General features: G+C 45.3%; 1 protein-coding gene across 2 annotated transcripts in view; it reads right to left on the reverse strand.

Annotated features, from left to right (window-relative positions):
* The window catches only part of MMP16 (matrix metallopeptidase 16), a 234,055-nt gene that overhangs the window by 13,148 nt on the left and 205,727 nt on the right, over positions 1-15,180 (reverse strand). For both annotated transcript variants that reach the window (XM_077270784.1, XM_077270783.1), the window contains one exon: positions 14,770-14,908. In XM_077270784.1, the coding sequence (XP_077126899.1) occupies positions 14,770-14,908 (139 nt within the window). The remainder of the gene's footprint in view (positions 1-14,769; positions 14,909-15,180) is intronic.

A 15,180-nucleotide genomic window follows, 5' to 3' on the forward strand; every position in this document is an offset into this window, starting at 1 on the left:
AATTGCAATACCCGATACGTAGTCTATAAAATTGATTGCAGCCTTTGTCAAAAATCATATATAGGTTGCACTATTAGGAAATTAAAGACTCGCATCACGGAACAGTTATATGATATTTCCAATACTAGAAATACTAATCGCAATATTTCTTCTGTGGCTAAACATTTTATCAAGTTACATGCACGCAATATTAGTTCCCTAACAGTCACTGGTATAGAGAAGATAAAAAAACCTCCTCGCGGCGGCGATCTCGGCAGAATTTTGCTTACTCGTGAAGCATACTGGATTTTCAACCTGGGGACTAGGTTTCCTGACGGGTTGAATAGGAGAAATGAAATCATGTTCCACTATTGAGCAAACTGTTTTTGATGTACTGTATATGCATTATATATTATTGTTATTTCTGTATGTATATAATTTCTTTTACACTAGGGTTATGGTGTTGTCCGCATGGAGCATTATTCTATTGTGTTTTTAATGTTTTCATTAAAGTTTTTCATTTTATTCATTTGGAGCTGGAACATTTTTTTTTTTTTTCCACTAATCTGCATCTTGTCAGGATCAGGTTCCGTGCTCTGCTGGAAATGGTGAGCTGGCTTTTTTTCTCTTTTTGTCTTTATCTAAAGCCCCCGTCACACTAAGCGAGGTCGCTAGCGAGATCACTGCTGAGTCACAAGTTTTGTGACGCAACAGCGACCTCAGTAGCGATCTCGCTATGTTTGACACGTAGCAGCGACCAGGCCCCTGCTGTGAGATCGCTGGTCGTGTCGGAATGGCCTGGACCTTTTTTTGATCGTTGAGGTCCCGCTGGGTAGCACACATCGCTGTGTTTGACACCTTACCAACGACCTCGTTGACGACTCAGACACCGACACATAGGCGTGCATTTGCGTTGCCTTTTCCGCACCCCTCCGCTCCGATTGGTGGTCGCTACTGCGTTCTGATTGGCGGTCATGCCTTCAACAGAAGGCGACATGTGTCGCCTCATAAGGCAAGGCTGCCACCAATCAGAACGCAGTAGCGACCACCAATCGGAACTGAATGGGCGCGGAAAAGGCAACGCAAATGCACGCCTGTGTGACTACAACGTCACACAGGACGTCCCTCATCAAGGTCTGAATCGTCATAATAGCTGCCATGTGACAGGGTCACAACGACCAACGACATCGTTGTACAGGTCGCTACAGGTCGCCGCATCGCTGCTGCGTCGTTGGGAAGATCTCACTGTTTGACATCTCACCAGCGACCACATAGCAACGCAGCAACGATCCCTGACAGGTCGTATCGTTGTCGGGATCGCTTTAGCGTCGCTAAGTGTGACGGGGCCTTAACAGATGTGCCTTTTCTGTATGGCTGCAGGCTGCTATTTTTAGGCTGGAGGGGCCACTATCCATGGCGCCTTACCAGCCTGAGAATACCAGCCCCCAGCTGTCTGCTTTAGCTTGGCTGGTTGTCAAAAATAATAATAATTAAAATAATCAGATTGGGGACCTTCTATTCTTGATAACCAGCCTTGCTGAAGTTGACAGCTGAGGGTTGCAGCCCCCAGCTTTGAGTTTTGCCTGGCTGGTTATCAAAAATATAAGGGATCCCATCAGCTGCCGACTGTTCTCACTGTTCTTAGCGGCAGCAGTCATAGGCTGATGGGAGCAGTAGTCCCATTAGCTGACGCTATTGACCGGAGGTAAACTTTTTACCTCCGATCATAGCTGCGGTCTCACACTGGAAACCGCTGCTGTCTGACCGGCGGTAATGATTTTACCGCCGATCAGAAGCGGTGTTTGCCACGCTGTCATGAACGTCTCTGCAAATTGAGATTCTGGTTTGGCTTTTATCGTGGCAAGGTTCATAAAAGGAACACAATTGACTTATAGGATTACTACTTCCAACAGGTGACACTAGAATCCGCTTCCTCTCTGAAGAGGCAATTTGGATGACTCCCTGCATATCGTGAAGCAGAAATCATCAGCGGAATATCATTCAGTCAACCTGCAGCCTGTGAACATAGCCATGTATTTCTATGCATCTGTTGAGAGGTTTAGCTAGTCAAAGGTGCATAACATTCACTATGCTATAGCTAGGGTATTTCGATACATGGATAGGGCAGGAAAGTGAATTGCTGTCCAGGTGAAGGTGGAGTCCAGCTACATTTCTACTTTGGCTCATGTTTCCATCTTGATGACGACCTTTCTATCCCAATATTATATTTTATCTTTAGCCATTTACGATCCTTTAACTTGGCACCATTCATAACACGTAATAAATTTCTTTACCAATAGCCGATTATTGCAGCGCTACAAGTTCTAGCAAATACAGTATGACAACTGTCAGGCTGCTGCATGGCGCTATACATAAAAGTGAAAAGTACGTTCACCTTACTATTGTGTTTCCCTAAAAACTGAATATTATTTTTACGTAGCCTCCAAATTGCAATACATATTACACTTTGTGCTAGAAATGAAAAGCCACATGATGACATGTTATACAATTCGACTCTACTTTACCAAGAGAGTGGAGGGGAAAATGGAATTCAGGCAATTGCCCTGATGGCTGAGTTGTTTTAAATTGCAGCTTTAATAGTGCTTTTCCTTTTTGCTACGGCGCTAAAGAACAGACTTACACTCTGCAGCCTTGAAATTTTCCAATTTAACTCAATTCAGTTAGCGAATACAGATATCACTAGCGGTTCAATTTTCTCCTTAGATTAGAGGTCTATTGTATGATGGCTGATGCTTTTGTGATACACATTTGCTTCTGGCATTGACTAGATGAAAGAACGGAGGTGTAAGCTGATGCTTTGGGAGGCAGAGATGACACTGAGACGTGCTGCTCTGGCCATTAAAACACAAAAACAGGAAAAACATATTTACTCTTGTAATTTAGAATTTTTCTAATTAGCTTTCCGTGCCAAATGTATGTAAACATGAATACCATGAAATGGAATGAATCACAAAATCATTTTGTATTTGTCTACGTAGAGTTCTCAACACCGCAACACCAACAGGGAAAATACGTGCAGTTATAGAAATCACAGGCCAGATAGGCCTGTTAATCATGTTCAATTGATGAAAGAATGGAAACAACATTTTCAGAACATCTCGATTTATTCAGCATCAGGTATGAGAGCCATGCCACCACTCCTCGCACTTACACGTCTTGGCTGCTATCAATGAGATTATTAATTGGTGTTTGAGGAATGTTCTGCCACACTGACTGAATATGGGCAAGTCATCAAAATCCGCTGCTGGCAGATCCCTTTGCCACTGCCAGCCAATTAAGTCTCAAATGTGCTCGATGGTAGACAAGTCCAGAGATGCCATCAATAACCTCAATGGATTAATGTAAATGCTGTATGTGATGGGATTTATGCACATGGTGCTCATGTTCAATACTGAATAAATATGTTTTGTAGATTTTGCTTCCACATGTCTTGCAATCCCGTGATTTCCATAATTCCATGACTTTTCCTTCTTGGTGTTGCAATTTCAATGCTGAGGAGTGTATAAATAAACGGAATATATAAATACTGTAGATAATTTTGGGCAATAAAGTGACCCTATTTAAAGGGAACCTGTCTCTAGAAAAAACAGTATTGACCTGCACATATGGGGTTAATCTGCAGGTTAATAGCGTTATTAATTTGCCCAGTGCCCGCACTTAGCTGAAGGCTGCAGGGAGAAAATTATCCTTATTCCCTCGCAGTGTTTTGCTTTCAGTCATGGGGCAGCGCCGGTTCAGTGATCGCTCTGAATATACAAAGCGGTGGCTGTAACCGCACCCCCGGCCCTGACTGACAGCCAGCCCCAATGCACAGCGAGTGTCAGTCAGCGCCAGCCGCTGCTCGGGTAACTGAACATGCACCAGCGCCGCCCGTGTTCTCCATTCAGCACTTTTTCCATCCATTTCAAAATTTTCACTGCTGCCCAGAACTCCTTGTAAGCTCTGCTGAAAAAATGCTCGGAATTCCCATTGACTCCCATTATACTCATCCCATTAGGAATTGCTCGGTTCGAGTAACGGGAATCCAAGCATTTTCATGCTTGCTCATCTCTGATTAACACCTTTATTCAGTGTTTGAACTACCGTATCTGTCACAAATTATATTGTGCCAATGAAACATTAATCTAAAAATCAACGTGTGCGCTCAATAGTCACATGAAGACCTTTGGGATTAAGGGTGGCTAATTTAAAAATCCAATGAATTGGGTTCGATATTTGAAAATGTGAATAAACATAAATGTTCTTGTTCACAAACAGCAAGCAGAGAGCATGAAAACTGTAAGGAACTGAAGCTCGAAGAAGACAGCTACCCCCTTCACGACGGGGCCAATTTCCATTTTTGAGTTTCCGTTTTTTCCTCCTCTTCTTCCCAGAGCCATATCTTTTTTATTTTTCTGTCAACATAGGCACTTTAGGACTATTTTTTGCGGCACGAGTAGTACTTTTGAATGACACCATTCACTTTTGACACCTTTAGTTATAACTGAGCCTTTTTCACATTAACGTGATATTCTTTAATTATGAAATTATTAAAAAAATGGGCATTGTGAGTTTATCTAAGTGGATGCATGTAATAATGGTGCTACAGATTTTATGAGCACTGGGATTTTATGCAATTTGTCTTCCCACGCACTAAAGACTATTTTGTGGACTGTGTGTTCTTTATACCTGGGTGCAGCTATCAATTTTTTTATTACTTTGCATTTTGTTGTTTATACCTAGACTTTTTTGTACATTTTTAAATAAACTTTGTTATATTTGAACTACATTGATCTGTAACTCATCTGTATTCTTTTTTAAAGGGGTTCTCGGGACATATTAGATCAATCATCTATCGTTGTGATAGGTCAATAATACCAATTATTAGAGGTACTACCGATCAGCTCTGGTGACTACCAGCTATAAAGACTTAACAGAGTTGTACTGCACAGCTCTGTTCAATATGTAGCAGCCACTGCCGGGTACTGCAGAGCTAATCCTAATCAATCCAGGACGAAGCATTTCAATGCGAAACGCGCGTCGGGTGTGGTGGACGCCTGGGCTTTCTTTACTGGAACTGGTAATATATGTTCAAACTACTGAATTACTGCATATTTCTCATATGCACTTTAGAATACCTGCTGCAATTATACATGACCCCTGTCAGCCGTTATATGCATTGATAGACGCCATATGTCTTTATTTCACATAGGCTTATTTGATTGGTGTGTCCTGCTTTATTGACATGTTGGATTTTATTGCTACATAGCATTTATTCAGCTATAATGTGTTTTTTCTTGCGAGTTCCCCAAATGACATTTACTATCCAGTTTTGATTACCTTATAATTGGTTATATATTTATATATCTAGTACTTCCAGGTGTTTCCACCTTTCTTTCTTGTCCATTTGGCCCTCACCTATTTCTTCATGTTGTATTCTGTTTTTACTTTGTTGTCTTAATAAAATATTGGTTTTATCATGGTACTTTTTTGTATGTAGCCTTTATTTTTTGGTGGTAATATTGAGTTTATGGCTATTATTCAGGAGATATATAGGTGTTCTTTTATGCCAGTTGGCCTGATAGTATAGCAGACCTGCTAATATAACATGTCACCCTTAACAAGGAAGCATATTTTAGTGACAGCCTGTAGTGATGAGCGAGTATACTCGTTGCTCGGGTTTTCCCGAGCATGCTCCGGTGGCCTCCGAGTATTTCGGCGTGCTCGGAGATTTAGTTTATGTAGCCGCAGCTGCATAATTAGCTGCTGCTGGACAGCCTGAATACATGTAGGGATTGCCTGTTTGTTAGGGAATTCCCACATGTATTCATGCTGTCTAGCAGCCGCAAATCATGCAGCTGCGTCGACACAAACTAAATCTCCGAGCACGCCAAAATACTCGGAGGCCACCCGAGCAACGAGTATACTCCCTCATCACTAGTGACAGGTCTTAAATCCCTGCAAGTATGTGACCTAGACATAATTAGGACCAGCTTGCAACCCTTAGAATAAGCTGAGGTCCAGTAAGGCCGTACTGGGCCGCAGGCCTTCAAAGGGAGGACGCCATGACAGGGTTAAGTGATAATACATGAGAAAGCATTGGGTTGAGGGAATTTTGGGTGGGGAAGGGTTAATAAATTTGAATCAGGGGAATGATGTATGGCTAGGGGGAGGGGGAATGGGGAGAAGAGGTGGAGTAAGGGCGGGCAGTATAAGGGGCAACGGCCATCTCAGTGGGGCAACCATTTTAGGTCCCCCACCGTACTAGAAACAAGCTCAGAGCTGATTTTAGTTATGGAGATTGAGGCGATTTTGCAGCAATTGAGAGCGGCTGCGGGAACCAGAGGTGCGGGATGGCTGCAGGCATCCATTCAGGGCCTGCTGCCTGATGAGGGAGCCGACCAACCCCAAGGTTTAAGTGCAGGGCGTCGGACTCGGAGGTCTAGGCCTCCGGAGCGCCTCAGCCCTGAGGCTACCCCCAGGGCCCGGCGCCGTATAAGGAGCCCCTCTAGGGACCCTCCGGCCGCGGACACGAAGCGTCGGCAGCCGGCGCGTAAACCTGCGGCTGGGAGGAATCCGCAACACCGGCGGGGCCTGCAACAGGGGGAGGTGTCGGCCTCCCCTGCAGCGATGGCGTCTGGAGGAAGCGTGGATCCAGGAGCAGGAGCGGCCGCTGCCCAACCAGGAACGGGCTCGGCTCGGCGGGGCAGAGAGGTACTGAAGAGCACACGAGGGCCTGCTAGTCAGGTGCCTTCAGCGCAGGGGGGAAGCCGGCAACGCGAGCACTCACCAGCAGCAGAAGGAGCCAGGGATCCGGGGTCAGGAACGGCTGGGGCCCCTTCGGTTCGGCCCCAGGCTCGGCATTCATCCAGCAGCAGTGAGGAGTCGGCGGGGCGAGCATCAGCACGCAGGGCGGCTGGTGAGTGGCAGTGGGGAGTCTCCTCCTGCTCATCGGCTGCTGCTGCTGCTACAGAGAGCAGAGCTGGACGTCCCTGTGCTGCAGCTGGGAGGGGGAGGGGGGGGGGGCGAAGCTGACCGCAGGCATGGAGGAGATCGCTGTGTAGTAGGAGGGAGGGAATCTCTGGCCACTGGGGAGGGGGAGAGGAGGGGGGAGCATGGATTAGGTCATTCATATAGAAGAAGAGGATTATCAACCGGATCTGAACCAGGACATGTGGGACGTATGGACACTGGGGACGCAGCGGTCGAGTCAGGCTGGCTGCACACTGCATCAACTTCCATGGGACAGCACGAGGATGGAGGAAGCACGCGCCCAGAGAGATCGCGTCAGGACGCCGGATTGGCGGCTGCTGGGAACACAGCACCCAGGCAGCCAGGTGAGCGAGACTGCACTTCTTTTTACTTACCTGCACTAGCCTCAAATGTGAATGCAAGGGGGGAGGAATTATCTGTTGGGGGGGCTAGTGGCGGCTCTGGTGTTTTATTACAAAGTCTTAAAGATTTAGTGCGGTTATGGGAGGCGGGGAGTGCACAGGGTACGTTATCTCCCTCGGCGGCTTGGTTAGGTAATAGAAGGGGTATAGGGGATGGAGAAAAGTCTGGAGTCACGTCCTGTGGTACAGAGCGAGGTAACGGGGGTTACTGCGGCGGCTGGGGACGAGGCGGCTTCGGGCAACGCAATAACGGGTCAGGTATCCACGGCGGTTGATAACGGGGGCAAAGATAAAGATGAAGCAGTGCGTTTAGGGGATGCTGCAAAATGTGAAGTGTATGTCTGTTTTGAGGGGCCTCTGGGAACACATTTAAAGCAGGAAGTAAGGGATAGGATTTGGAAGGGGGAATACGTGGAGATATTCTCACTTCTCCCACTCGAACGTTTTAATTTAGACAGGGTCAGACGGGATGAGTATAAAAAGGAAGACGAGGAGAGGAGACGTTTTCGTTTGATACCCCGCACATTCAATAATTGGTTACAGGCTTTTGCTATATTGGCTAGTGTGATTGGGGAAAAAGCGCCAGAAAATTGTTCGCCCCTATTCTGCTATATGGATACCATAGGGGAGGCATATAGAGTATACGGGGGACAAGGATGGTTGAGATATGATGAACAATTCCGCCAGAGGAAAGCAGTTCGTCCAAACATTAGATGGGAACATAAAGACATAGCTCTATGGATGAGAGTGACGGCCCCTGGAAAAGGGGGTTCGGGTTCACAATCGTTTCTTGGGGGCACCGGGGGTTCAGGGCAGTCAGGGCACTCGGTGGCAGTACAGAAAGGACTGTGCTTCTCATACAATGACGGCGCATGCAGGTTCGGCGCCAAGTGCAAATTCAAACACGAGTGTTCCGCCTGCGGAGGTAATCATGGGGTGTCGAAGTGCTTCAAGGGAGGAAAACAGAAGGGATCTGAGGGTTTTGAAAAAAGGGGTGACACCGGTTCGGCTGGAAGAGATGGAGCACTTCCTAAATAAATACACTGACAAAGAGGCTGCAAAATTGTTGCGTGATGGTTTTCGGGAGGGATTCAAGATCCCTTTTGTTGACATGGAGGTGAGGTTATCAACCAGGAATTTGAAATCAGCCAGGGAATTCCCAGAAGTGGTCACTGAAAAATTGCAAAAAGAAGTGGCTTTAGGTAGAATGGCTGGGCCGTTTGACACAGCCCCCATGGTTAACCTGAGAGTGTCGCCATTGGGGGTTGTACCAAAAAAGGAGCCTAACAAGTTCAGGTTGATTCATCACCTCTCATTTCCGAAGGGCTCTTCGGTAAACGATGGAATTGACCCCCAATTGTGTTCTGTGTTATATACTTCTTTTGATTCGGCAATGTCATGGGTTAGAAAATGTGGACAAGGGGCCATGTTGGCAAAGACGGACATTGAGGCAGCGTTTAGACTGCTACCAGTTCATCCGGACAGTATGCATTTGCTTGGTTGTTTTTGGGACGGGGGATTTTTTGTGGATCGTTGTTTACCGATGGGGTGTTCATTGTCATGCGCCTATTTCGAAGCATTTAGTACGTTTTTAGAATGGGTAGTTAGGGACGTGACAGGACTCGGTTCTTGTGTTCATTATCTGGATGATTTCTTGTTTGTTGGGTCGGCCTTTTCTTCGGATTGTTCGGTTTTACTTCACTCGATGGAAGGGGTGGCTAAAAAATTTGGCGTTCCGTTGGCAGCGGAAAAAACGGTTGGGCCTGTTACATCTTTGAGTTTTCTGGGTATTGAAATCGACACGGTGGCAATGGAGTGTAGATTGCCTGAGGACAAACTGGTGAACATGAGATTGGAGGTGAAGCGTGTGGGTAGCTTGAAGAAGGTAACACTTCGTGAGGTCCAGTCGTTGCTTGGTAAACTGAACTTCGCATGTCGGATCATGCCAATGGGAAGAGCCTTTTGTCGTAGACTTTCATTGGCCACGGTTGGGATTAGGGCGCCAAATCATTTCATACGGCTTAGAAGGGATCTGAAGGATGATTTGAAAGTTTGGGAATTTTTTCTGGATTCATACAATGGAAAGTCACTCTGGATTGCGCCGGTGGTGTCGGCGGAGTTTCTCGGCATTTTGGTCGGTTCAGCGGACGAATCGGGTTTTTCTTTGTTTTTTCGGAACGAATGGTTAGTGGCCGAGTGGCCAAAAACGTGGAAAGAGAGCGGTTTAGTGGCTGATATTACACTACGCGAAGTTTTTCCTATCGTGGTAGCTTTGACACTATGGGGAGGCAATGTTCGAGACAAGAAAATATGTTTTTGTTGCGGCTCAGTTGGGGCCATGGAGGCTATTAATTCGTTGTCATCATCAAAACACTCTCTTCTGCGAGTTTTACAACAATTGGTTTGGGCTGGTTTGAATTTTTAATTTGTGGGTCACGGCGGAGCTTGGGGTTTTGAAATATAACAAAATTCTTGAAGCTCTTTCTTCTTCGCAGTGGGATCGTGTTCGGGAGTTGGCACCTCAAGTGGAACCCACGGGGAAGGTTTGTTCAGAGGAGCTTTGGAATCTTCCGCTGGGGCAGTGAGAGACTTGTTGGCCAGATCGCTGTCGGCTGGAACTTGGTCGCACTATACGAGGGCCTGGGATTCTTGGGTCCGGTGAAAAAATCAGATGGGTGCGGATTTAGAGGACGAAAGCAAATTGATTTTATTTATCGGTCATATCTGGGAGTCAGGTTGGTCAGTGTCAAAAATCAATAATTCGTTATCAGGCTTGGCTTTTGGCTTTAAACTTAGAGGGTTGCAGGATTTGACAAAATCGTTTCTGGTCCGGCAGGTGGTAAAAGGCTGTCGTAAAGGCTGGAAGGTGTCAGACGGTAGGCGGCCGGTGTCATATGAAGTTTTATTAAATCTGGAAAATCAGTTAGAGGCTGTGTGTTCGGATATGGGGGAAGTAATTTTGTTTAGATTAGCATTTTCTCTAGCATTTTTTGGTGCGTTTCGGTTAGGTGAATTGGTTAGTCCTTCCAAGTGTAAGAAAGGTGGTATACTGAGGCAGGATGTGGACATGTTTGGGGACAGGCTAGTGATAATTGTGCGTTCTTCCAAAACGGATACTGCAGGTAAAGGTTGTCGAGTGGTTCTTTTTGAGGTAAACGGCTCTCCAGTTTGCCCGGTAAAATGTTTGAGGGAGTTCCTGTCTGGTCCAGGTTCGGGGGATTGCCCATTGTTAGTGCATAAGGATGGGTCATTTCTCTCCCGTTTTCAATTTTTGACTGTATTTAGACGTTGTTTGGAAAAAGGGGGCATTTCAGCGAAGAATTTTAGTGGGCATTCATTCCGGATTGGGGCGGCAACGGAGGCTGCCAGGAGGGGTCTAGGAGATGAAATGGTTCAGAGGATCGGTCGGTGGGAATCAGTAAGATTTCGTTCTTACATTCGCCCGTCTTTGTTGTAACGGATTGATCTAATTGACCGCAGTTTTCCTTTTCAGTTATACGGTGTTGATGTTTCCTTTTTTATTTTCAGAGCCGAGGCAATTGCTTATTTGGATCATGGGTCATTCATTTGTATTCTGGGCGGCATTGAGGGCCGACGTTCGGCCGGACGGGAGACAACTGGGAGTGCCCCGATCGCGTGGAACCCTGAGGTGGATCGGAAAAAGGGGTATGATGTGGAAGCAATTGCTGTCGGAATTCCACAGATTTGTTCGATTGGATCGGGTGCCAGACTTGTTGGTGGTTCATTTGGGGGGCAATGACTTGGGCAAACGTCCCTGTAGGGAACTAATTAAGGATATCAAGTTTGACATGTTACGGCTTTGGTCTATGTTTCCACGTTTGTTGGTTGTTTGGTCGGACATTGTGCCCAGGAAGGTTTGGCGCGAGGCAAGATCTGTTCATGGTGTGAACAAGGCGAGGATTAAGTTAAACAGAGCGATTTCACGTTTTATGGTGAGAAATGGGGCACTTGTGGTTCGGCATAAGGATCTGGAGTCTGGGCAAGGGGAATACTGGAGGAAAGATGGGGTCCATTTAAATGCGATAGGTCTAGATTTGTGGTGTCTGGCGATTCAAGAGGGCATTGAGAAAGGTATTTTGGTATGGCGTGACATAAATGTTTGAGGGGTCAGAACATTTATGCTGGTGGCGTGGGGGGGGGGGGTCCTCGAGGTTGGTGGTGATGGAAATGGTGGATCGGAGGGGGGGGGATCTCTAAGGTCCTGGACTCCCCCGTGGGTGAACAAATTTGGAATGGAACAAAAAGATCACATGGAGGTGATAATTAGGATATATGGGTAATTTTGGAGGAAATTGGCCGGGTGAGTCTATGGGCGTCTCTGAGCTGGAGCGTAGCGGCTAGAGGCAAGACGTGACCTGGAGGCCAAGTTTTACGGTTATGGAAGACAAGTTTTTATGGTCTGGAGGCCAAGTTTATTACATTTTGGGGCTTCGAGGACCACCCTCCCCGTGGTTAATGTTTAATAAATAAACTGTTTGTTATTATGTGTTAATAAACGGCTGCTGTGGCCAACTTATCCAAATACCATTGTGGTCAGTTTTTTATTTCAGATAAAGCGGTCGGGCCGTTTGGTTGAAGGGTAAAAATGAGGAGTAAAAAAGGTGGGTAGAGAAACTCATGGGGATTCACGTATACCAACTGTCAAGTAAGGCCATACTGGGCCGCAGGCCTTCAAAGGGAGGACGCCATGACAGGGTTAAGTGATAATACATGAGAAAGCATTGGGTTGAGGGAATTTTGGGTGGGGAAGGGTTAATAAATTTGAATCAGGGGAATGATGTATGGCTAGGGGGAGGGGGAATGGGGAGAAGAGGTGGAGTAAGGGCGGGCAGTATAAGGGGCAACGGCCATCTCAGTGGGGCAACCATTTTAGGTCCCCCACCGTACTAGAAACAAGCTCCCACCCACCCTCCCTTTTTTGTTGGTTGCTTTGGAAACGTTCATAGGTGATGTCAAGGTCGTTAAGAAAAAGGGGTTATTATCGTTGTATTGCTCGAATTATTGCGTTATGTTTTCTGTTGTTTTGTCGCGGCAGCAAGGCGTGGGGGGGGAGGTCCTCGAGGTTGGTGGTGATGGAAATGGTGGATCGGAGGGGGGGGGATCTCTAAGGTCCTGGACTCCCCCGTGGGTGAACAAATTTGGAATGGAACAAAAAGATCACATGGAGGTGATAATTAGGATATATGGGTAATTTTGGAGGAAATTGGCCGGGTGAGTCTATGGGCGTCTCTGAGCTGGAGCGTAGCGGCTAGAGGCAAGATGTGACCTGGAGGCCAAGTTTTACGGTTATGGAAGACAAGTTTTTATGGTCTGGAGGCCAAGTTTATTACATTTTGGGGCTTCGAGGACCACCCTCCCCGTGGTTAATGTTTAATAAATAAACTGTTTGTTATTATGTGTTAATAAACGGCTGCTGTGGCCAACTTATCCAAATACCATTGTGGTCAGTTTTTTATTTCAGATAAAGCGGTCGGGCCGTTTGGTTGAAGGGTAAAAATGAGGAGTAAAAAAGGTGGGTAGAGAAACTCATGGGGATTCACGTATGCCAACTGTCATGAGAATACTGAGAAAAAGCAACAAAATATATGAGAAACTTGCAGAAATTATTATAAAATGAATAAGCTTTCCCTTTTAGAATTTTCCTATAAAAAAAGCTCTGAGCACTAAGCATCCCTTATGTTAATGGCAGCAAGAACACTGCTCTGATTCTACAATGTGCCGGCCTGGAGTTTGCTGCTACAAATGGTGTCCGCACTTGCCAAGTACAGCAATATGTGATTTGGAAAGCTGAGACGAACAGGAAAATGTTATTTTTATTTCACAAGTGACTGGATCTAATAAATAGGGCAATCTGCTTTACTGGTTTCCTCCTTCTTGGCTACAGCTAAGGTGACATAAACCTCACTGTTCCTATTCTGAATCCAAGGGCGTTCTCTCATCTATAAGAATATTAGGATAATCTATTTATTACCATCAGTCCTCTCCAAAATTCTATAGTGTAAACTTCTCCCGATACATTTTTTTTTAAAGCAGGCCCTCTCGTGCCGCTCATTTTGGGATATGTCAAGTCAAGAGTAAAAGGTAAAAAAAAGGAGATATCTGTGCCTGTACCGACAAAGGTTTTTCTGGCCTTATGTTAAAGTGTTTGATCACTATCTTAAAACACATTTTAATTTGATTCAGGGTGGCTGAAAAAATAAAATTAAATTGATACTCCTCTACCTGGCTGGTGAAGCGCTTTCGTAGAAAAAAAGAGGATAAAATTGTAAGCAGCTCCCTCGCCAATGGTATCAATGGTGACAAAAGAGATGCATAGGAATTACAAAATATGAAGCACCTAGGTATCGACCTTGTCAGGGTGGTGCAGGGCGTACGGGAAATAGGTCAAAATTAAAAGAAACCCCAGCACCAGAAAAAAAAAATAAAAATGAAAATATATCTAAAGATGATGAAAGTGTAGGAAAGTTTAAAAAAGTTTAGGATAAAAAAGCTGAAGTGTTTCAGCTTAGAAATAACCCCTATTCACAGCTGTTAGAGGAAGATATGAGGTGTAGCCTTAAGTAGGAAAGAAACAAGGTGGAGGCCAATCAGAGATCGTATCCGTCCAATGAATTACTGGCATAGATAGAATTGCAGGAAATAAAGAAAATATATGGAAAAAAATATACTCTGCACCTCTTCCTCCCCAACGAAGTCCTGGCTTCTTTTTTCAGCGGGGTGTCAGGTAAGCACTGCAGTCAATCAGCAGTCACATTGTTTCTTCTTCCCATTTGTGGAACTCAAAAATATTATACATTTATCATCAGGATATTCCATAAATGTACAAAATGGGAATCCCCCTCTAACCTTTCCACCATGTGGATGAGAAGGTAGATGTAGTGCCATCTTGGTATAGGGGGACTATTGACTTACAGTAAAGTGAATTCTGTGGATGTTAAAAATTCATTGGGTAGCTCGGTTTATATTACCGAGATGGACCATATTGTCCGAGCTGTAGCGCAACCACTGTGATGTCGGCTGATCTCTAGCGCTAGAATGCTGAGCCCTATAAAACCTCGCTTACACCACTGGTTGACAGCTCTCTGTGCACACTGTACATTGACAACAAGCTGCCAACCAGTGGTGAGGGTGTGGATGGACCAGGAGGAATGAGACACCTAGTCTTCTAGAGATAATCTCCTGCTGATAAAACACTGATTTTATTGAAACAGCAAAACACAGCCTAGTGACACTTCAATGGAGTCAGGGTCTCATCCCTTAAATAATGCTGATCTCAGATTACACAGAAACAACCTGCTGACAGATTCCTTAAAATGTAACATTATTATTTAATTGACTTTGCACTGTTCCCCAATTAAGATGAAGTGTGTCTCACCTTTAAAGAAGACAAAGTTCCCCTCACTATTTTCATAGACGGCATCAATACTCGGTGGCAGTCCCCTCCAAAAGACACTTATCTGCATAGGATATCCATCCATTACTTTATTTTTTCTAACTCTCCAAAACCATTGATCCTGCAAAATTAGAAGCACAAAGTTTATCAACATACATCAAGTTGGGAAAGAAACAGTATATGGATGCTGATATGCATGATGAACATATTGATGTACATAACGAATGTAACAAAGGCATTGACACACAACCTTACCATCGTCTCACTCTCACAAATCAAAACCAGCATCATTAATCACTTATTTCTTAAAGGGGTTATCTGTGCCTTCAAAATCCCTCCCGTTCCCTTGTATGGGTAGGAACTTGCATTACCATTCACAGCCACTGCCCGATG

This window comes from Ranitomeya variabilis, chromosome 6 (assembly GCF_051348905.1).
Source record: "Ranitomeya variabilis isolate aRanVar5 chromosome 6, aRanVar5.hap1, whole genome shotgun sequence".
Classification (NCBI taxonomy): Eukaryota; Metazoa; Chordata; class Amphibia; order Anura; family Dendrobatidae; genus Ranitomeya; species Ranitomeya variabilis.